At 43.9% G+C, this 22,971-nt stretch overlaps 2 protein-coding genes across 3 annotated transcripts; one reads left to right on the plus strand and one right to left on the minus strand.

Moving 5' to 3' along the window:
• The first annotated feature begins 64 nt into the window (after positions 1 to 64).
• Positions 65 to 8,975, plus strand: tcaim (T cell activation inhibitor, mitochondrial). Its single transcript, XM_076096419.1, has 11 exons — positions 65 to 139; positions 708 to 807; positions 3,454 to 3,583; positions 4,364 to 4,514; positions 4,599 to 4,854; positions 5,250 to 5,372; positions 5,747 to 5,844; positions 5,923 to 6,014; positions 6,106 to 6,338; positions 7,059 to 7,190; positions 7,333 to 8,975. Exons 2-11 carry the CDS (start codon positions 773 to 775, stop codon positions 7,556 to 7,558), a joined length of 1,476 nt encoding a protein of 491 aa, XP_075952534.1. The 5' UTR covers positions 65 to 139; positions 708 to 772; the 3' UTR covers positions 7,559 to 8,975.
• A 1,646-nt stretch (positions 8,976 to 10,621) lies between these two features.
• cnot10 (CCR4-NOT transcription complex, subunit 10) lies at positions 10,622 to 21,839 on the minus strand. Of its 2 annotated transcripts, none has more exons than XM_076096418.1 (19): positions 21,638 to 21,839; positions 20,109 to 20,200; positions 18,847 to 19,008; positions 18,563 to 18,713; positions 18,285 to 18,421; positions 17,698 to 17,781; positions 17,528 to 17,611; positions 16,770 to 16,887; positions 16,448 to 16,597; positions 15,956 to 16,158; positions 15,484 to 15,605; positions 14,838 to 15,017; positions 14,118 to 14,198; positions 13,903 to 14,016; positions 13,663 to 13,793; positions 13,546 to 13,578; positions 12,374 to 12,501; positions 12,131 to 12,206; positions 10,622 to 11,061 (listed from the first exon to the last, which is right to left on the minus strand). In XM_076096418.1, the coding sequence occupies exons 1-19, from the start codon at positions 21,651 to 21,653 to the stop codon at positions 10,901 to 10,903; spliced, it is 2,223 nt and encodes a 740-aa protein (XP_075952533.1). In that variant the 5' UTR covers positions 21,654 to 21,839; the 3' UTR covers positions 10,622 to 10,900. The 2 variants fall into 2 exon arrangements, with proteins under 2 accessions (XP_075952533.1, XP_075952532.1); XM_076096417.1 differs by having other exon boundaries at positions 18,285 to 18,424.
• Between the last annotated feature and the right edge of the window lie 1,132 nt (positions 21,840 to 22,971).

Consider the following 22,971-nt stretch of genomic DNA (forward strand, 5'->3'; position numbering starts at 1 on the left):
TTGCTATCGCTCGCCACCGACACGTAACGCTCCTCGAGTCCAGCAGGGGGCGGAATGGCGCGGCCGCTTCGTCAGAAGAAGAAGTAGAAGAAGAAGGAAAATGTCAACAGAACGGCGAAGTAAAGCTAGCGGTCCCACGGTGAGGGCACAGAGTTACCTTGCTGTCTGTTGTCAGTGAGCAATTTAACAACCACCCTTACTTGTAACTTATGTCCACCTCGCTATAGGTAGACAGTGACGGCCCATTCCCCCCCACACTGCTAATACTTAGTATGCTAACGTTAGCTGGAGAAGCTAACAGGAGCCATGTTTTGTTGCTGTCATTGAGTAGAAGTCACAGAACGTAAACAAACAAAGCTGAAGCTCTCACCTTCTCACTGTGATTATTTTGCCTTTATTTTTTGATATTTGTTTTTGATGAGCGCATTGTGTGTCATACATAGGGATACATGCTACTACTATTAGCCAAGTTAGCCTACACAGCAGCTAAAAACAGAGGAGTCCAAACTGCTTATTATTTGGATATGTAGTGTAGAAGGTGTATTTATCATTGAAGACTAAACAGATACACTCTAAAATTGATTTCCCTTTGTGGTGTAAAGTTGATCATTTTACCCTGGCTGCCTGAAGTTCTTCATCAAAGTTCCTTTGAATGAATGGATACTGCTGAAAGCTGTACTGTGTAAAATCATGTCCTTTGGTAACAGGACTGCTGATGGACTCGCTGCAGAGGCCATGATCTGATGCTCATCTGTTGACTGCTACATCAGCAATGTCTGTCAACTCCCTCCTGAGATACAGCATCAGGTAACAGTGCTTTGACACGTGGTGTGATGGTGTTTGTTGAACTGTAGCTGTGTCATCTTAAGCTATAAATTCATATCATGATGCTATAGACGAAAGGCCAAGATTAAAGGATTCATCAAGGTCTGTAGCTACGGCTATCTATCTAACATGTGTGGTAGAGTGTTGGGCAGACATACTGATTCTTAGATTACATATTGAGTAAAGCAGATGACTCAGTGACATTATGTCACCATGTATGTAATTAGATGCACGGTTAAGACGAGTAACCTTATAAAACTACAATACTATATATACATTAGGACCTTTACTGTATACAATATAACGCTGGAAAATTAAAGTGTCTGTGTACACAATAGGTCAATAGTAACTATATGTATTAAAACACAAAAAGCATCATTAACGTGAGGATACACGTATGTTGCAAGAAAAAAAATGTTATGTCAAAATTAGTGCTGGGCAAGTTAACGCGTTAACGCATTCATTAATTAACGCCGACAATTATATTATCGCGCGTTAACGCAGTTTTTTATTTATTTATTATTAAGCGACATTTTTAACACAAGAACCAGGCAGCAAGCAGTGAACAGCTGTGTTCGTGTGGCGTCACTTCCTTCTTTCCCCCCCTGGGTCCAGAACCCCTCCTACACTCCGTCACCATCCTTCACTCTTGTCTCACAAACACACACACACGCACTCGAGCGCGATTGTCTCGTTACAGATGAAACGTGACTGTTGTGAAGTGGAGCTTCTCGTGAGGACCAAGACACGTCTTGTTTGAACGGAATACTTTACTGTCTGAACTGCAGTATTACAGTGTTACAGTGAACACAACACGCTCTTGCACCCGACATGTGGTTTTCTACTTATCATCAATATTGTTAGCGTCAAGAACACGTACCATTCTACTTCCTGTCTCTTCAAAATAAAAACACTTCCGTTTTCATGTTCTTCACAATAAAAGTAAATCATGCAATCAAACAATTTACAACAGTGACAATATTAAAATACATATTGTCGAGTTTTTAAAGTGTTTTGTTTGTAATATGTATAATAAGCATATCATTTAGTTATCACTACTGAGAATTTAACAAAAAAAGAAGTAGATATGTTTGCAGTTTTCAAGGTGTATATTTCAAATTGCATCTATTACACACATGAAGATAAAGTTATGAACACCGGCTGAATATCTATTATCAGAATCATTATAACTGTATTTTAACTGCTACTGTGTAAAGGGGATACTGCTGTTAAAAAGCACCTTATTTGTTTAAAGTGTTTACAAACCAAATGTTATTGCCCTTTTGTTCATATAGCAGTACTTTCAAAATAAAAGTGAGCAATACACTACTTTTGAATTCATTATTGAATTTTGCCATAACAATGCGATTAATCACGATTAATCGCAAAAAATCCATGCGATTAATCGCGATTAAATATTTTATTTACTGCAAGGGTACTTCTACTTTTGGTACTTTAAGTATAGATCGTGCTGATTTTACCATACTTGACTTAGGTTTTGAATGCAGGACTTTCACTCGTCGTGGATTGTTTCATCAGTATGGTTTTAGTACTTTTACTGCAGTGAAGGATCTGAATACTTTTTCATCCACTAATTACTTGTAAGTGAGTTTGGCAAACAGTTTATATACAAAGAGCGGTTAGGGTTAGGGGCTCCAGATCCTTGACCGGATAAAGGATCTGGAGCCAGGGTTAAGAACCACTGTTTGTATATTAACTGTTTGTCAAACTGAGACAACATCCGGTTTCTTCAGACGAACATTCGGTTTTCAGAATAAGATGCCAACAAAGTATGAATTATATTCACATTAAGTATAAAACATGCTACCTGCATCTCGTGAACCAAATGTTATTGCACTTTTGTTCATATAGCAGTACTTTTAAAATAAAAGTGCGCAATACACTACTTTTGAATTCACTATTGAACTTTGCCATAACAATGCGATTAATCGCGATTAAATATTTGAATCGTTGCCCAGCACTAGTCAAAATCATTGATGCAAACTTTAAAAAAAAAACTAAAATATGTAATTTGTGTGATTTGTGTAGATGATGTAAATCAGCAATTTGCTTGTGGATTCGTTTTGCAACATGAGACTCATTCGTGGGGTTTAGGATCGGCTCTCTGCCAAAATAGAACACAAGCTGTGTTTTCAATGTGAGTTGTTGCTGGTTGTTGTGCATACTTTGCATGATGATGACCTTTATTGAATAGTGGATGCGATGCACTTTAATACTCTGCGCTCTCTTGACCGTCTTTAAGTGCCCTAAACCGATGTCGCCCTTACATTATCTGTAGCAGTAAGATTTCATTCATTCTAGGGTCAGTTCATGCACTACATCCTCATTTTAAAGCTGATATTTATAAAATGTTGATCCCGGTCTTCCCCGAGGGGGGTTCGGATTTTTGTCACCTTCTTTCACCCCTGATGAGTTTCCATCCTTGAAAACATTGAGCATCAGGGAATAGAATCGGATGAAGGGTAAAGAGTAAACAGTTGGTTGAAAAGCCAGCGCTAGATTGATCAACAGTCAACATAATCATTAGTTAGAGAACTACTTAGACATTAAATGTGACAATACCACCACCGATGACAGTTCATTTCCATATTTTCTTTCCCTCTGCAGGCTGAAGAGGAAACATGTGTCACATTTAGTCCATCAGAGAGCTCTGTCAGGGGCCGATGCTGTCAACGCACTCAGACCCTTTTATTTTGCAGTCCATCCTGACTTCTTCGGCCAATATCCCAGAGAACGGGTAGGTCTCTCATGTATCATGAATTGTTTAGAATCCAAATAGATATACTGTAAAGTGATTGAACTATCGGTCGACTGACGTGAGGCGTTCCAAGGTGTTCAGATTGTCAGTAGTCTTTGTGTTTGTACCAAACCAACACAGGCCATGTTCAGACCTCGCATCACGTGTGTCTCTGGGTGATCTGATCACAAGTGGACCGCTTTACGTAGAGGTGTGAATGCACCCAAAAGGCATTGAGATCCGATCACTCAGACCACATTCTGAGGTGGTCAGGGCCACATGTGGCCACGTCCTTTTAGCTGCGTGTACGCAAATGTGTCACCGGGCGACATGGAAGGGGCACGGGGTCTCACTGCGCCGCCTCGTGACGCATTACCTCTGTGCACTCCCGCATCCCTGTCGGTACAACCGTATACTTTTTTGTTTATAGTCACAGATCTGTCGTCGGGTGGCCGCCATTAACACAACAACCTTGTTTTTTTAGGTTTATAAAATGTACCTGAATTCTTGATTGTAATGTTGCGTCACAAAGTCTGCTGTATGTAGCCATGTGTTTACTACGTGTTTATCAGCATATAGAGCGGGGAAGTGAGATCCGATCACAAGTGGTCACCTGCAGTCTAATGCCAGGTGTGTACTGATGTAGCGGTCTCCTTGTGATCGGATCACCCAAGACGCATGTTAACAGGGACAGCAGTCTGTCAGACCACAGGACTAATTATCACCATGCAGAGAGGAGGCTTCACCAGACTGTGTGACATTCAATGTTGTGTTTCACAGGAAGTGAATGAGAATTCATTAAAGAGGCTGAATGGCTATCTGGACAACCTGCAGAAGTCCAGCTCCCGCTCAGTTCAGCCAATGAAGCTCACTTTTTACGTCCGGGACACGAAGGACAGCAGCGACGTGCAGCCGGACCTCCTCGCCTCGGGTACAGTTTCCCCTTAAACACGGCTCATGATATTCCCAAGTTCCGTCTTTACAAATCTAACAAAGCTCCCGCCTGGTTTCGCAGGGTTCCGGTCAGTGAGTTTCAGCCTGCACACAAACGACGTGTTGAGCACGGTGACCAACGTGTTGAAGTCCTGCAGCCTCCCCATGGAGCACATGAAGGGGCCGAAGGCAAGTGCGGAGACATCTAAGAGTCCGCCTGGGGCCGGGCTTCCTTTCTACAGACCCATCAAGTGGGACAAGAGCTACTACACCTTCACTGGATTCAGAGACCCCGAGGAGGAGCTGCAGCAGGCCAAGAGAGTGGAGCCTGCACTCATGTTAGTAACACTGGACCTCAGCTCTGCAGCTCAACTCGCATGCATGCAGTACACAGCGCAGAGCTGTTGTTTCTTACATTTCTGTCCGTCTGTAGAGTCAACTTTACAGCACGCTTGTATGAACTTTGGACTGTTTCCCGCTGCTTCCAGTCTTCATGCTAAGCTAGGCTAACCGTTCTGTAGTCAACACGCACAGACGTGAGACTGATATCCATCTTCAAAAATAGTAAAGTTATGGGCTGTATAACCAAAACACCGGCCTTAAGACCCTTGAAACAGCTGAGGTGAACTACACAGCAGGTCATTCTATGTGGGTTTGTCACCATTAAATATTTAGATTTTTTGTAGTTTTATAGAATTCCAAGACTGATCTCATGTTGCCTTTTCTTTCTCAGCTTGTGGCTGAGAAACAACGAGCCCGAGGCGACGAAGAAGCACAGCGCTAGTCTTCCTCGGAGGGCAGAGCTGAACAGGCTGAAGGAGGAGCTGTGTCACAAGTTTGATCTGTCCGACATCAGGTACTGTTGGCCCCTAACTCTTACTGAGGGCTGTGGGAGCTGCTAGCGAAACTGTTGTCAACTTGAACGTGTCTACTCGCCCAATGTCAGCTGGGATCGGCATTATAAAACATGACGAGAGTCATTCTGAGGGTTCATTCGTAAACCTCAATAGAATCTTTGAATGTACGGTAGAGCCGTAATAGCTGCTTCTGTCAGCCCAGTCCGGATTAGGGAGTAAGCTTTCCTCTGTGAGTCACTGCAGAGCATGATTTAAATGAGAGACCAGTAAAGGCTCTTATGGGGACTGTTGCGCTTTAATTCAAGCCCGTACGTGAACTCGTCACAATCATTGTGCATGTTACCACGACGGTGACATCAGTTGTGTGGTGCAGGTGGCAGCGCAGCTGGGGAGTGTCCCACAGGTGCTCTCAGCTGCAGAGTCTGAGCCGACTGTCCCAGCAGAACCCCGAGGCCCTGATCAACCTGCAAGGTAAGGAGCCTCGCTGATAATGAGACCCACGATGATTTTCATCCATAATGAGGTCACGATTATTCATTTGTGTCCCAGGACACACTGTTGTGTTTGCTGACCAGTCCGGGATGAACGCCTCTGGACACATCATGCTGGGAACCATGGACGTCCATCACCAGTGGACCAAAGTAAAGCCGCCACAGTGCGTCCGCCTCCGAGTGTTCTCTGTGTTTCCTCTTTGCTTTCTCTGAGCCGTCCTCTCCCTGTGTGTGTCTCCAGCTCTTCGAGCAGCTGCCCGGCTATCGCAGCCTGCAGCAGCAGACGGACTGGCTGAAGGAGAGGATCAGCCTTCTCCTGGGCGGGACTCAGGTGGTCCACGTGGAGAGGCTGAGACCGGTCCAGTCCATCGCCGAGCACTACGGCACCCTCAGCACCTTCCACAAGAGCCTGATGTCCCGACGCCTTCGCCTGCACCCCAGGAGCCTGCAGGGGCTCACCATGTTGTTGGAAAAGTACGCCGTCCCATAACCTCCCTAGCGCCTCAAACACACGACGCGCTGCTGTGTATTATTATTAAGTAGGGCAGCATTAAGATGCACCGATTGATCGGCAGCCGAGTAGAAACACACGTTTTTCAGCTGATCGGCCGATGAGTCTCTTATTTCCTATTAGGATAGTGTTACTGAGCTCACACACACAGACAACATGCTGTCTCTCCCTAGCACAGTTCTGCTTATAACCGAGCTAACGGCTAACGTTACCAGGTTATACTCACTTGCGTGAGAAACTTGAATGTTTTCACAGCAACATAAATACATATTAGAGAGGTAATTAGGACCTGTTTAACTTCCAAATACTTTTAATCAAACACACATTTAAATATAGATACAATTATTTATTTCCTAATCTTTTGGAACCGTGTGTTTTCATATAACCACTGTAGATGACAATAAGAAAGCATAACATTTAGAAGTGTTGATGGTTTACACCGACTATGGGGACGGGCATTGGAAATTAGCAGGAGCAAAACATGCTGCGATACACTACATTGGATAAGAGTTGTGCAATTCTCTATGTATTTGTCCCTTAAACTGAACTTATTGTCATAAAAGAGTTAGTCTGCAGCCTTGCTGTCGGTTACAGTTCTTCAGAATGGGACAAAATCAGAATCGTCAGGTCAGATCGGGAATTGTAATCGGCGCTTCGTTAACTGTCGTTTGTGTCCTTCACAGTGACCGCTCCAACCCCAGCCTTCATGAGATGGGGCACTTCATTATCCCCACCAACGCTGACCCCCCCAAGCTGCAGGTCTTCCTCCAGAGCCACGCCCCCGAGGCCCGACAGCGCACCCAACGCAAAAACCAGTGAGTCGAACCCTGAGTCACTGAGACTGAACTTCAATAAATTAAATGAAAATAAAAAGTGTGTGTGTGTGTGTGTGTGTGTGTGTGTGTGTGTGTGTGTGTGTGTGTGTGTGTGTGTGTGTGTGTGTGTGTCTGTCTCCAGGCTGCAGGCAGAGGAGGAGGCTGTGGTGAAGCTGTGTCTCCAGAATCTGTCTCTGAGGAGTCTGTCCAAGGAGCCCAGTGTGAGCTCCAGCCAGATGATCCTGTGCTGCAGAAGGCTGGTGGAGCAGCGCTCCCCCCTCATGCAGGGCCTCCACATCTGTGTTTCTCACTTCTACTCAGTCATGCAGGACGGGGACCTGTGTGTCCCCTGGGACTGGAAGAGCTGAGCTGGAGGGACACGGTCAGTCCAGCTGTTGGAAAGAATCTTTTTTCTTTTCTTTTTTAGCAATTTAATGTTGTTCAGACAACGTTTAACAGGATGTTGTTTTAGATGTCAGGTGGTCACCCCAGATTTCATGTTCAGTGGGTAACTCAAGCTGACAGTCAAGAAGCACTTTATCTACTTTATCCACTTTATTACCGGAGAAGCCAAATAGGAGAATTTGATTGACAGCTAAGGTCAGTGGTTCCCAACCCAGGGGGTGCGGACCCTTCAGGGGACGCAAAATGATTGACAAGAGAGGAAGAAGAAGAAGAAAAAAAATCCATGCTTCAGGAATCAAAATTAAAAGTCTGAGAACCAAATATTGTTTGGTTGAATTGTGATAAGTGTGTGTGTGTGGGGGGGGGGGCCTTTAATCCAGAAAGGTTGGGTAACACTGGCAGAGGTGCAATATCACTGAAGCTTTATTTAAGACCAGGGTGGAGGCCTTAACATGCACGGTTTGACAAAGTGAGTATAGTTCTGTTGTTGTGTGGAGTGCACCAAGAAAGGGTTAGACGATGGTTCTATAAGTGGGTTGGAACTCACTCTGGTTGACGGACCCACTTGAGCAGGTGAGCGAAGCTGAGTGAAAGTAAACAATCCCGAAATTCCCGACACGTTTTTTTAATCTAACGAAATATTCTGCTTCAAATCTGCATTTCACTGCGGCAATGTGACAATGAATATGTGAATATGCAACATAACGGCACGCCTCCACGCCGTCTGTCCTGAAAGACATTCGCGGGGTTGCACTCGCCAGTTCACATGAGAAAGTGATCAAAGTATTAGTGCGACGAATGAAAACAACAACAACTTGTGAGAGGAGTTCACACCCAGCTTGCTTTCACACCTGACCAATCACAGCGTGAGGTGCGTGTTAGTTGTCAGAGTTTCTGTTTCAGAAAGTACAGACGTTGGAGTTCTGACCCTGAGGACACTGATGCCCGTAAATAATCAATATTGCTACTATTGTAGTATGAAATGCTGATTTAAATCCGAAAATCCAACTGTATTTATATACATGTGAATGTAACTGTAATTTATGTGATGATAAAACAGAACAGGAGGACTCGTTGCTTAGCCAGACAATCCAGGAACATTAACAAAGACCTTCTACAAAGACCTTGTTACGTTACGTTGTGTGCATAGAGGGGAAAGGACTAACTGTGTGATGCAGCGTGTGGACTAAGATGTGCGATGGTGGGACGCTTCACCGGATGGAGATGTTTTGGACATTTCAGATGCTGCTGTGCAGTTTTGAGTCCTGAGTTCTCGTATCACTCGAAGCACTGTACACACTGGGAGGCGGGTTTGGACTTTGTAACGGTACCACAGCTGTGAAACAACAATGTTCCTCTCAAATAAAAGTGCTCACATCAGACGTGACTGTTTATTGTGACACCTATTGAGTGTGAGAAAGACCTTGACTGCGGACGGACGGGGAGTTGGACGCGGCGGCTGGAGCGCGTTGATTCTACGGCGGATTTCTCTGGAGTGGGCGGTCACCTTTAAATCCCCAATAAACCCAGCCCCCATCCAAGAAGGGTGTGGGAGCGGTTTAGGAAGGGACCAAGTCCACAATGGGCCAGCTCACTCCTGCTTGGGGTGGGGGCGACCCAAAGCTTGAATCCATAGCATTCGCAAGAAACACAAATCACAATAGTTTTGAAACCATGGAGTCCATCCTGCTTCACTGCCTGTGGCCCAGCGTGGATGTGCTGCCAGCACTAGTAATACTAGTATCGGTCATGTATGTTTACTTTCCCCCCATTCTTTCCCTGAGCTCGCCCCCTCCCTTTCTCTCTCTCTCGCCTCCACCTCACTCCACCTATTTATGTGCTTCTTTGCAGTGAGGAACACAGACAGACATTACATGATGCTCCTGTTTCTGACATTGTCAGCTGCTTAAATACTGTAACCGTTACATTTGTAAGCAGAGTTTTTTTATTTTAGGAGGCAGAAATAATCGCATATATTTAAAATCAGTGATTTTGAGATTTGTGGATCTATTTTGATAGTTTCTAAAGTAACTCTGCGCTGTCGTATACGATAGCAAAGGAATTCTGATTTATATTTTTAGCACATCTCTGGAGTGTCATCACGCTGACTAGTGCGCCTAGTTGTGTACACAAATAAAATCTAAAAATTGTCCTAGTGTAGTATGTTCACAAAAGTTGTGAAAAAGCCATGATTTAATATGTCTACATTTTTTTTTTGCAGTCATAGTATAGTATGTCGAATAAAGTTAAACGTAAATAATCCATACAATACTATGTAGCAGAAAACGTCCTAGTGGAGTCTGCTATAAAAAGTCATCAAAAACCTAAAGTAAATAATACAGTAGAATATGGTGAGTATGGAGTGTAATGCATAATCATAAAGTATTGTAAGCTGTGCACTCAGGTCGTACTGAACACTCCATACAGTTATTGTTTTTACACATTTTCTTTGGCTTCTGTAACAAAACGTTTTTGATCAGTTTGTTTTGTTCCTGATCGCCAGAACACATTTTGTTCACTATTCTGTTATGTGGGATTTTAATACATATCTTTTTTTTAAACATTTTGTTTTTCTTTTGTATTTATGATATAACCATGTTGACATTGATGTGACATCACTGTAGCATACGATTCTAATAGCCCAGATTTTACTGCTTGTTTTTAGAGCCGTGTCAGGCTGCTGCCTCCACCTGTGATCTGTTGAGATCCTCTAATGGTTCTAGAGTCTAAAGAGACACTAAAGGTTTTGCTGCTCGGGCTCTCAGCTTTGGAACTCCAGCATCCTGTCTTTTAAAAACGCACTAATCTCATGACTTTTCCTTAACTCTTTAAACTTTAAATGATTTCATATTTTATGTCCGTGATTTTATTGACTTTTATTAGTTGTTTTGTATTATAAAAACACTTAAATTAGTTTTTAACACTGCTATATAATTACAGTTATTGTTATTATACAAGAAGCTCGGTACTTACTACATTTACAGTAAGTCCACAGTGAACAACTAAAGAAAGAGTCACACATGGCATACAGTAAATAAAATTTATTTTCCTTGTTCAGACAACACACAGATTCCTCATTCAAATGGAAATAAACAGTCAGCTGGTCTCAGTCCACGTTACCGCTGCAGCTGAATTTACTCCCATCGGTCAGCAGCCACACCAGCATTTCAAACGGCTCCTGATGCTGAGGGGAAGCAGCTTCATAAATACCAAGGCTCGTCGGGGGGGGGGGGGGTGAGTGTGTTGTGTGTGCAGTGGAGTGACGTGGAGGGGGGGGGGGGGTAGTCAGAGGTGGCTCTGGGGGCTCATTTGCGCTGAACTTGTGTGAAGGGAGAGGGCAGCTGGATGGGCTGGACGGACTGGAAGGTCTGGACGGGCTTCTTGCGGGACTCTGGGGAGACCCTCTGGACCGCCGTGGGCAGCAGCTGGTTCCGTTTGATGATCTGCAGGGCCAGCTGGGTGTTGCCTGAGGATGCACGACACAGATACGGGGTTTAGCTCCCGATTCCTCACATACTAAACAAAGAAAACACTGGTAATAACCCACATCAGTATGACCAGCACAAGTGTTTGGAGAGCCGACAGCTCGGAGCAGTTTGAAATCTGTGATAGCAACGTCGTTATGATGCCGGCCGTTCGGTGCTTTACTTCACCTCATTAAAGAAGCAGAGTTTACAAAAAGAGGGTTTAAATAAAAAGCTATCGGAGTCAAAGAACAAGGAAACAACTTCCTGTCCATGACAATGTGTTTATGCTCCATATGCAGCTGCAACAAGTTCTTATTATTCTTTTATTAACTTTGTGTTAATGTGTAATTACTACAATATCTAAGACCGTTCAGACAGCGTGCACACAGTAATAATGTAAAAGCAGCAGCATTCATTCATGCTGTTAGGACGACTGCTGGTCTCATGATTGTTGTATTTTTATACCCTTTACTCCGCACTATGAAAGGAAACTCAACAACTTAAGATGAGCTCTAAGGACGCTGTGTCAGCAGCCGCGCTTCCATTTGATTGTCAAGAGAGTTTGAAATGCAGCAAAAAAAAGAAATGTGAGTTAAGTACGTTCCATCAACTAGTGCGGAGCCAATGAATTCAGCAAAAGCGTAGTGTGGTCAGAAGTTGGCGCTAAAGGTTCTAATCTACCATTAAAGAGAGAAGAAGAAGAAGAGGTTGTGAACTAAACATCTAACCGTCTACGATAGAAACATGGAGGTCTTCAGGGATTTGTTTCAGTTGGGCAAGTTTGCATTGTTCTCTCATACCGGCTAGTGTTGTATAGAGAAACATAAGCACAATATGGGGATATTCAAGAAGACGGCGACAGCAGAAACAGCTGATGCGAGTTAAATGTTCGCACTGGCACAATTTATTCGGCAAAACAAAAAAACATCACGCGAGCGTAAAAACGTTTTTTTGCGATTGAGGACGTTTTATCGTGTTGTTGCTTTTCCACACAGCTCGTCTAATGAGAAACTTCTAAATGTGGCGTGACGATACGTGAACCCGGCTCGTGTGTGTCGGAGGGCTGACCGTTCTGTAGCTCTAAGTAGACTCCCAGCAGGATGGCTTCAGGCGGGATCTCCTTGGTGTTCACCATAGACGCAGCCTGAGGAACACAACACAAGTCACCACCGACTCACTTCACTGTGACATGGTTTCAACAACAGAGATCGTTTAGTCGAACTGCGTTTCCAAAAGAAGGTGAAGACAAGATGTTGAAGAGAAGCTTTGTATTTGATGGACTTGAATGGGACCTGCTGTAGTCATGGTTACCTGTTGCAGACACTTGCGGGCCTTCTCGTACTCGCTCCTCAGACAGTAGGCGCTGCCCAGGTTGAAGAGCATCATGGCCCGAGCTGCTGTCACACTGCTGGGGTAACACAAAGGAGTCTGCTTCCCTGCTGCAAACACACACACACACACACACACACACACACACACACACACACACACACACACACACACACACACACACACACACACACACACACACACACACACACACACACACACACACACACACACACACACACACACACACACACACACCTGTTATAGTCGTACCCTTCATACCTATACTTGTGTAGTGTTGTACCGAATCGTTGCACACTACAGTACGTTGATGTTTGAATGCTGCACATTTTTTCTTCTTCTATTTAAACAAGGTATTACTGCGCAGTTGCAGATAAAGATCAGGCTTCACTAATATTATTGGTTTAAATATTTATTGGGACTAAGAACACAGCGGTGACTGTAGGACTGTTTCAGACTCATGTGACAGTCACAGTGTATTGTAAGAGGATTGGTGTAATGTGGCATTTGATGGCGTTTTGCCTTTCAAAAAAACACTTTTTCCTAAACTTTCATGCACGCAAATGGAGGCACTGACTAGTTATTTATTAAATAAAGTTGATTTAGTAAAAATAAAACATTTGATCTGATGATTTACTTCATTCAAAATAAGGACTGTAAGGGTGTTGACATCATAAAATATGACAAGACATAAAGCTTCATTCAGAAACCTCGATAGAAGCTTCAAATGCAAAAATAAAAACTTCATTGGAGCAGAGCTCTCCATTAACGTTTGTCACAATCATCCCGGAACCGTCACCAAACGAATGTGGACCCAATAAATAAAATTCATACATTTATTATTAATTCAAAATCTATTTTAAAAAGTCAATTTATTGGTTTGTTATTCAGAATTTGCATATTTGATTAGATCGTGACTTTGACAATGCAGCTCAGTTAAATTAAAATAGTTTAGTTATGTGTAATAAGTAGCGTTTCCCCATGAAGCTAGAACCGGCCCTGCTGGCAGGATATTAATATTAGCACGCCTTGCTGGCTCGGATGCATCATCTAAGTTTAATATCCATTGTTATTGTTTAAATATCCTGTAGATGAGATTTGAAATGGTGAATAAAGGTTTACGGTGGACTCACAGGACTCGACAGACTCGTCTCCTTTCTCGGACCCTGTTGACAAAAACAAACCCGAGCGTTAAAGAAAAAGAGGAGAAAATCGGACATTTCGTTACGTAATGTGCAACACAAACAGACCTTGGTCTTGCTCGCTGGTCAGCACCCCCATTGACACGTCGCTGACGTTCTCCGGGTTGAGGTGAGCGATGGCGTCAGAGATCCTGTCCAATGAGATGAGGGCTTCAGCAGCGTAGAGGTGACCCAGGAACCTGAACAAACCAGACAGCCGAGTGACTCACAGTGGAGCGGGACACTGCAGACAGAAACAGAGCCGGGTGAACCGACAGCATGGCTCTGAGAAACGGACCCAGCACTTACTTGAGGGATCCCGACACCTTGGTTTGATGGAGCAGTTTCTCAGCGTGGTTTAGAGCCATCAGGTTGTCTCCCAGCGCCAACGCCACGTAGGCACTACACGCCAGGATGGAGCACCTAGGCATCAAACAGTTAACCCATTACTGTACAGCCCTCTGGGTGCTACGGGTTAGTCAAGGCTCCCGGATAACGTCTTGGTGCGTGAGAAGCGTCATTACCTGAGGTTTTCCACTTCCTGTTTTCTGAGAGGAGACGATGGAGCAGCAGACAGGAACTTATCAGCATCCTGACCTTTCCCACTGCAAGACATCACCACAACACACACATCATTGAGAGAAAACTGCTTTTTACTTTAAAAGAAGAAAAAAGCCTTTTTTCCATATGTTGTCCCCAAAATGAGATAAACAGAGCACTACATTCCTGCCAATTAACAAATCTTGGCATCAAAATAAGGTTCTTCTGCACCTGCATTGTTGTTGTGTTTGTGTATTACTCTTCTACGCTCGACTTTGGCCCAACATTCAGTAACGTTTATCAGAGGCTGCTGCCCAGCAACATGGCAGCTCCCCAAAAGTGAAGCCAAAACATCTGGATGCCCCCTGGTGGCAGTCTGTTAGTTTAAGAAGCTCTTGATTGGATATGCAGCAGAGCTCACATTTCTTTATGTCCATTTTAAATGGTGGAAAGCCCAAATTGTGATTGCAATTAATATTTGATTAGGTGTTGAGCCTTGACCCATAGGAAGTCAGAAAGGTTATAGATTATCTAGACATCATTACATCCGGTGCTCGCCAACTCTTTTTCCTGAAGCACGGCAACCCAGAGGGAAACAATGAACCGGGACGAACACAGCATCTGTTACAACAATAAGCAACATGAAAACATGACCAACGTAAGATTCTGTTTGTTTACAAACGGAGATAGCGTGTCTCTCTGACCTGCAGGCGTCGCTGTTCTCGCCGCCGCTCTCGGTGCTCCCCGACTGACTGGAGCTCTTGGAGCCGTTCTCTGTCTTGGTGTCCTGCTGCTGGTGCTCAGGGAGGAGCAGCAGAGCGTTCCTCAGGCAGATGGCTGCAAACTCCATACTGGCTACTGGGATCGCTGCCGACTGGCCCTCACTGTGCAAACACACAAACACACCTTGGGCTTAACCCTAACCCATTCACTATGAAGCTAGAGCTGGATGTCAACTAGCCTAGCTTAGCATAAAGACTGGAAGGAAAGGGCAACAGCTACTGTAATCTGGTTTAAGATAAATTAAAAAAGTACTGTAGGTGTACAGCTGTTTCCCCTTGCTTCCAGTCTTTATGCTAAGCTAGGCTAGGCTAATTGACACCCAGCTCTATCCTCATAGTTAATGCACAGACTTAACATTGATCTTCTCACTGTTGGCAAGAAAGCAAATGTTGAAGTAATCCTTTAAAAAGGAGAAAACCAGGATTAACAGCAGCCGTTACATTAGTTACAGCGTCAACAACTAATAACGCAGCACTGATGCCCTCTGCTGGACAAAGAATGTAAACGCCTGAATCAGTCATCTCACTTGTGTACTTCAGGACAAAGGATGGACGAGTTGAAACTGACCTGTAGATAGTGTTCTGGGTGGACTGGGACGCCAGCACGATCTTGCGATGGTAGCCCTGCCCGACGATAGACTGAACTATTCCTTTTTTACACGGTAGACCTTTGCTCTCCTGCTCCGACCCCTGGAAACAAACACACAGACCATGCAATGACCTCATCTGGTTTTCTGTTCACCCTTATAAAGCTGGACTGGAAAGGATCATGAATTAAAAAGGTCATTTGGAAATGCACGTTTAAATTCACTTTGCAACTGGTGTTGAAATCCTCACAGAAGAAAAACTGAATAATTACTGTGACAAAACCATTATTATACGATATTACACTGCTAATGTAAGGGACAGAACATGTCTTTTTGGTTCTTTGATACATAACATAATTCACGTAACAACAAGTAATTGTTAAAATAAACTAAAGTTACCGAAAAGACACTACAACATGGAAACAAAGCTAAACTGTCAGGATCAAGTCATACCCCTTTGTTAGCAGAGATGCAGCACTCGGCCAGTCGCAGCCACAGTCTGGGGTTGGAGTGGTACACCTGCACGGCCTCCATCAGACACTCGAACGCTGCCAGAGGCCTGCCGATGTGCAGCAGCTGAATACCACAGTTATACAGCAGCTCGTAGCGCTTGTTGGCTAGTAGAGCACACATGGGGATGCCTGTGAACTTCTTAGCTGGAGAACCAAGACGACACAGGAAGAAGGGACTCGTTACATATAACAATACGTTTTCCCAACTGCCGTAGTGCTAATTGAAGCGATGTATGAATATACAACATATATTTTTCTTATTTCAAACATTGCTGTATGAAGCACGATGTTCCTTTGGGATGACAGGCTGTAGTCAGTTTGGTTTCAATGGTGACCAGATAGAACAACATTTTATTTAGACAGATTTTAAAGAGATTTCCCGCCAAAAACAATCCAGCTGGAATCCATTGTTGAATGGACGGCTGCGACTCACATTGCCCGCTGCTGCCGTCTCCCAGCTGTGCGCAGGTGTGGTCGTTCTCCTGCAGCGCCTTCTTGAAGTAGAAAATGCCGAGGTTGTGCTTCCCCATCGCAAAGTGAATGCAGCCCAGGTTGTTCCAGAACATACACCGAACGCATTCGCCTGAATGAGACAAGTCGGAACACAAGCACACATTTTAGAAAAATCATCAAACGCGGTTACATCTCTCGTAAAGGCAACGTTTTGAAGCAGCATTCAGCCAACAATGACTGTGTGGCTTATCAGAGCCGCACAGCTTGTGTCATCGGTCTTGAGAGTAACAGTGGTTTGTCACCCGTCTTGATGGGTCCGGGATGCTCTGCGATGTTGGAGCTGTTCAACAGCTTCACCGCTTTCCGGTAGTTTCCTCTCAGGTACTCAAAATTGCTCTTGAGGAAGAGCGAGGGCGCGGACTGAGGGAGGAGACAGGAAACACGGGTCAGAGAGAGACGGACACACTTCTACCATTAATCCTCCTCAGAAACACATCGGCCTCCAGTCAATGCAGGAGTTGTGTTGGACGACTGACGTGGAGGTTCACCTTTACACCGAGTTCAGCGCGGTGAGCGTCACTACGGCTGATGCAGAGCGCCTGCTCTCTCCATTGAAAGGCAGCTTTACAAAGCATCGCTCCACTGGGCTATTCTTGTGTTCATTCCTATGTGGTCTAAATAAAGTTATTTCTGAATCTGTGCAGTCAATATCAAAACTAAATGTTTGTTTCATGTGAATGCATGGCGGCAGACGGTGACTGAGTCGACATGTTATGTGCCACTCAGGAGGGAGGGACTAGGGACATATCAAAACCGTTTTCTGAATTCTGTGTTTTAAGATTTCAGCACATTTTGTGTCTAATCATGTGGATCGATGTTTGAAATTTCAAAAAAATCAATAAGAAAATGTTCTAAATGTATTGAATATCACTGAATTCGATGTATTACAACATTCTCCTGACTCAAAGTAGTCCGCAGCTCCTTTAAAAGTAGACTAGACCCCCCCCCCCCAATCCCTGTTAAACCAATGTGATGACGTGGCACCAACACCGAGACTCACGTTCCCCGCTGTGTTCATCACCGATTTGATCTCCCTCTTGCAGGCCTTGGAGGATTTCATCTGAATGTAGGCTCTCACTTTGTACTGTAAAGGAAACGAGAGTCCGTCACAGTCACACGGTGAAGTGTGAAACAGAGGAAGCGTGGATGTTTAGGTCGAGGAGCTCTTGCCTGGTGCATCTTTGACTTGGCTGCCTCGATCATGGCTGTGAACTCCGCCCTCTGGTTTGCTCCGTCTTTGTTTGAACTGTTGCTCTGGAATCAAGCGCAGCACGCAAACAGTAAACAGCCTCGCACACAGTTTCATTACCAGACGGAATTCTTCCCAGCTGGAGCCATTCAAGTAGCACAGCTCCGATATTTAGCTTGTTAAGTTAGATTACGGAATAAAACACTTAAGTGTGGTCCGACAACAGTTTACTTCTTTACACCACAATATGCGCGTAAATGCAGGTTTTGTAAACGTGCTAAAATAAGTTATAATTATTGTCCAAATCCCTGTTGATTTCATTTAGAATACATTCACTTTGACACGCGTCTCATAGCATCGCACTGAGGCTGATAAATACCGGCGACTACCGAGTCATTTCCCCCGTCATTTCCGAATTATTGCAGATTGTAACCGTTCCCACTAAAAACAAAAGCCAGATGTTAGTGGGTGTCAGTGACTGTTTTTTGTCCAGCGGGAAAGAGGCTTTGAATGAATAATAATGTATAGCGATGATTCGTAATGTTCTTTCCATAGTGTAGTGGCGTACCTCTCCCTTGCCGTTCTTGTTGCTTCCTTGTGTGGAGAGTTTGTCCAGCACGGCCAGCAGATGGAGGGCCTTCTCTGGCTGGAAGGTGAGCAGGTACAGATCCACCAGCAGGAAGCACACGGCCTGAGCAAACTTCTCTTCTAGGACAAATAACACAATGACTCCGTGCCAAACTGCTGACAGACCCATGATGACAAATGATGAAAGCAGCACTGGATCAACTGTCTGCTGATCAGACAATCACCTAAATAAAACCCACGTAAAGCACCACAACATACCAAACGGTTCCAGAAACTGGTAGAGCCTCTCTGCTATGGCGATGGCTTCAGAGTACTGCCTCATGTGGTAGTAGATGATGGCTTGATTATAGTACAGCAGGCTGTTTTCAACGTCGTCCAACCCGTCGGTGTCCTCTGCCGACGTGTGAACCTGAGAGACGGACGACAGGAACGTCTGATGAAACCCGCGACACCGCGAAGAAGCAGAGCGCCGCCTGTCTGGGACGTCATTCAGCGGCAACGTCAAAGCACGAGAAAAATGCGACCCACGTTTCAGCAGTTACCTGGTTCTTCATTGCCATGAGGGTCTGCTTCAGAGTCCCCGTGGTGGATTGACTGCTCTTGTAAAACTCCACGACAGCTTTGTTCAGGGCGATCTTGTAGTCCTCTTTGTTCAGCTCCTGCATGGCGTCCAGCTGTTTCAGAGACTCGTCGTACTTCCCGCTCTGTGAGGAACACAGGAGGCACCGTTACACCAAACGTGCAATCTGGAATTTGTTCTCACATTTATTTTTTGAGTCGCGCTCATCAAATCTATCCAGGATTTGTGCAACTGACGACATGTTTCACTGTCACCACCAGCGATCTACATCTCAGTGCTTGCAGTTCGCTTTGATGAAACGGGCCCCAGGTCAGTGAAGACAGCTTGGACACATTGGTGTGACCTGAGTGTTTATGTGCCATGGTGTATTCTCAAATAAACCTGTGAGTTGATCTATGTTCGCCCAACATCGTGTTCGCCTCGGACACAATAATAATGTGTGTGTGTGACAAGATGAGTCACAAACACTACATGTTGACTGCAATGAAGGAATATGTCAGGTTTGTTGCTGTCTTTAGGAATTTAAAGGGATGAGTGTGGTGATATTCTATTCCATTTCATCTCATGAAAAGATTTAAACCAATAATGTGTCTCTACTCTCTGATTTCTGTCTGTGGCTTTCAGCTCCAAGCTTTCTACTGATCTTTAAAACCACCTAACAAATATATAGTTTAATTTGTATATTGGGCGTCTCTTTTGGGGACTATTTTCGGTGGATTGATACACATTTGCTGATCTGGAGGGTGTTTTGGGAAGCATGGATTAAATGTTGTTCAGTCATCAAGTTTCTCACGGAATTAAGATTAATTAGCGACAGCTGATGTGACTTTACGCCGGCGACGTTTGTCACATTCATTTTTAGCTGGCGAAAAAATGAAACCATTAACATATGCCCTCATTAGGATCAGCTCGGGTCTATACTTTTGATTGACCAATTACACTGAATTTCCCATCACAATTTTAAAAAAACAGTAAGCTTATTTACAAGGTGTATATCATTACCATGAAGGCAAAAAAAGTGAGACATTTATAAAATGGAGACTGGTGTGACCCTCGCTCCATGAATCTTCACCTCTGCTTATTGCTCAACTGTGTTTCTGCAAGTGTTGCATCTACAGCAGGGGAGCAGAGAATAAGCGTCGACACTGGGCCTAGCGGTTTCTTTTATTCAATTTTAGAAAGTTCTGATTTTCTTTCTGAGCATGTTCGGAGGAGGCGGTTTACCGAAAACGCTTCATAAGCCCTGGTTGCCATTTCCTTCTCTTGATCTGCCACTCCAGGGGATGATGAGTTGTCGTGCTTCGCCTCGTTTTGCTCTGATCAAAATGAAAAAGGAGGAAAAAAAAACATGTCAAATTTACAATACATAGGGATATAAATGCAATTGGGATGAGCTGTGTTGCCAGCCTGTATTGACCGAAGATACACTCTGTTGCCACTTTAGGAGGTACGCCTTTTTAATACGGGGTAACTTTGCACCCAGAACAGCCCCCGATTTATTTGTGGAATAGATTTAACAAGGTGCTGGAGACACTTCTCAGAGATTCTGCTCCATTTTGACATGATAGCATCGCGCAGTGGCTGCAGTTTTGTCCTCCCGCTCGACCACATCCCAAAAGTGCTCTATTGGACCGAGATCTAGTCACTGCTGCTATACTGTAGTTGCTCTCGCCAAATTCTCCCCCTGCCATCTGCACGTGGCAGCAGAAATCAAGATTTGTTAGGCCAGGTGGCAGACAGTTTTATCTTCTACTGTCCAGTCAAGGTGAGCCTGCAGCCACTGTAACCCAAATCTGGCCAGGCGCCTCTTTTCCCTGTTTTTAACAAGGCATTTTGCACCCACAGATCTGCTGCTCACTGACAGTTTTCTGTTTTTCACACCTTTCTCTGTGAACTCTCAGAAACTGTTGTGCCGCAAATAAAGATCAGGAGAATTTGGGCTGAACAGCAACTGAAGCTCTTGACCATGTCCACATGCATTGACTTGTTTCTTGGCTGATTTTTTATTTATTTTTTTTGCATTGACGAGCAGATGTAACAATGTAGCTATTTAAAGTGGCAACTGAGTGTACGTGACGTGACCGTTGGCGGATAATTTGAGAACATCGTTAAAAAATCTGACATTTTATGGCGCCGGACATAACACGTTCACTGTGATATAACATCGTATTTATAAAATCTTTAAGATCCATTTTTATTATTCAGAATGCATTTAATCCATCTAAAAACAATCTATTTGAGTAAAGTTAAAATCTCAGCCGGACGACTGGTTCACCCCGATAGCGTTGACTGTTAGCATAATGTGTTATGCTAACATGTTAGCCTGCTCACTGTTGGCAGAAGCATGTGGGATAAAGCTAAATATTCCTTCGACTCTTCGATTCTATGCACGCCGAATTGATCAACAAAACTTTCGCAACGTTAACGCTGCTTTGCCAGTAAGGAAGACACTTCAATGCGACATTTCTGAATTAAGTTTTCCCTAAACGTGTCTTCAGGCACAGGCAACATGCATCTCGGCTAGGCTAACAATAACTGGGACAGGCGCTGTGAGAGGGTTGACTTAACTTAGGCGGCGAGCGTTAGTCTACAGGGCACAACATAAGATAATGACCTACTGAGTTTACGAGTGATTCCCTTCAAATTAGAGTACCAGTTTTATATTTGATAGACTCCATTAAAAAGTGCGTCTGTTCAAGGTAGCTCCAATGACCATAACTAGCTATCCAGCTAGCACTAGCTAACCCACTCACCTGTATTTTCTGCCATTTCTGGGGCCTTTTCAAGGACAGTTAGAGATCCTATATTTGTAGTTAAGATTAGACTAGATCAAATTCAGTTGACCGGCGGATGAAACGTTAAAACAATTATACGTGAATAGTTTATCTCCAGTGTGTCACACCGAAGATGGCTAGCCGAAATCTGTCTGGTCCGCTCTAAACAGATTCTTCTTTGTCGTTTAGTGACAGATTTCAACCAACGCGGTTTAAGGCAGCACCGCCCCCTGCTGTCACGGACGTGTCAGGACAATAAATCAGAATCAGAATGACCTTTATCGGCCACGTACGAGTGCACAGTTTTCTCATCCTTCAGTTCGTCATACACACACGAATTCAAAATCAAAACATTTGGAGATACGTGGAAGTTGCTAAATAATTGGAAGTTAACGTACTTAGTTACGCCGCTGCCTCTCACCAGCTTCTTCTCCATAGCAACGGCAGCCGATGGGAGTTGTAGTATTTAAACCCGTCAGCTGAACTGACAATAAATTATCAGAAACAAAGGAAATATTCACAACTCAATACAGAATAATGCAGCAAAACATACTTGGAATTAGAAATGGTTAATCTTGAATCCATTTTATATGAAATCTGACTACATATTTATACATATTGCATGTGTAAAAGAGAAGAACTGCTTCCTAGATGCTGCTCTTCCTCTAGGTTAATAATTAGTTCAAATGAGAAAGAGTGACCCTTGTTTTGTTTACTCGTAGTTGCTCGCTTTCCAAATGTGTCTTTTGGCTGACGTGCGGGTTGATTTGACTAAATCAGACTGCTGAAGCTTTATATTTACTTCAGATTTTGGAATATATTCTTGCACAAAGCCATGACCCCATATCACCTCCACTGGAAGCATGTTAAGAAATTATATTTTAGTGACCAGTATGAACAAGGAGTCCAATCATATAATCTCTAATACTGAATCACATTTTAAAAGTTAAGGAGTAAAAATAGAAGTAGAAAGTAACATGAATTAGAAATACTCAAGTGAAGTAACGCAAAATTCTACTTAAGCACAGTATTGAAAAACAAATACTGCAACTATGGTTATTTTGGGGTGACTGCTCAGTGGTAGAGCAGAGTTGTCCTTCAATCAGAGAATCGGTGGTTCGATCCCCGGCTCCGCTATAGTCCACGGTGATGTGTCCTTGGGCCAGACACTTAACCCCAAGTTGCTGCCGCAGGGTTTTCCTGCGGTATATGAATGAATGTTAGATAGCCCTGATGGGCAGGTGACACCTTGCATGGTCTTTTTTCCATCAATTGATAAATTAATAAATAAATAGACTTTGTGAACAGTGACG

The sequence above is a fragment of the Anarhichas minor genome, unplaced genomic scaffold, assembly GCF_050575085.1.
Source record: "Anarhichas minor isolate MPS153535 unplaced genomic scaffold, ASM5057508v1 ptg000022l, whole genome shotgun sequence".
NCBI classification, from domain to species: Eukaryota; Metazoa; Chordata; class Actinopteri; order Perciformes; family Anarhichadidae; genus Anarhichas; species Anarhichas minor.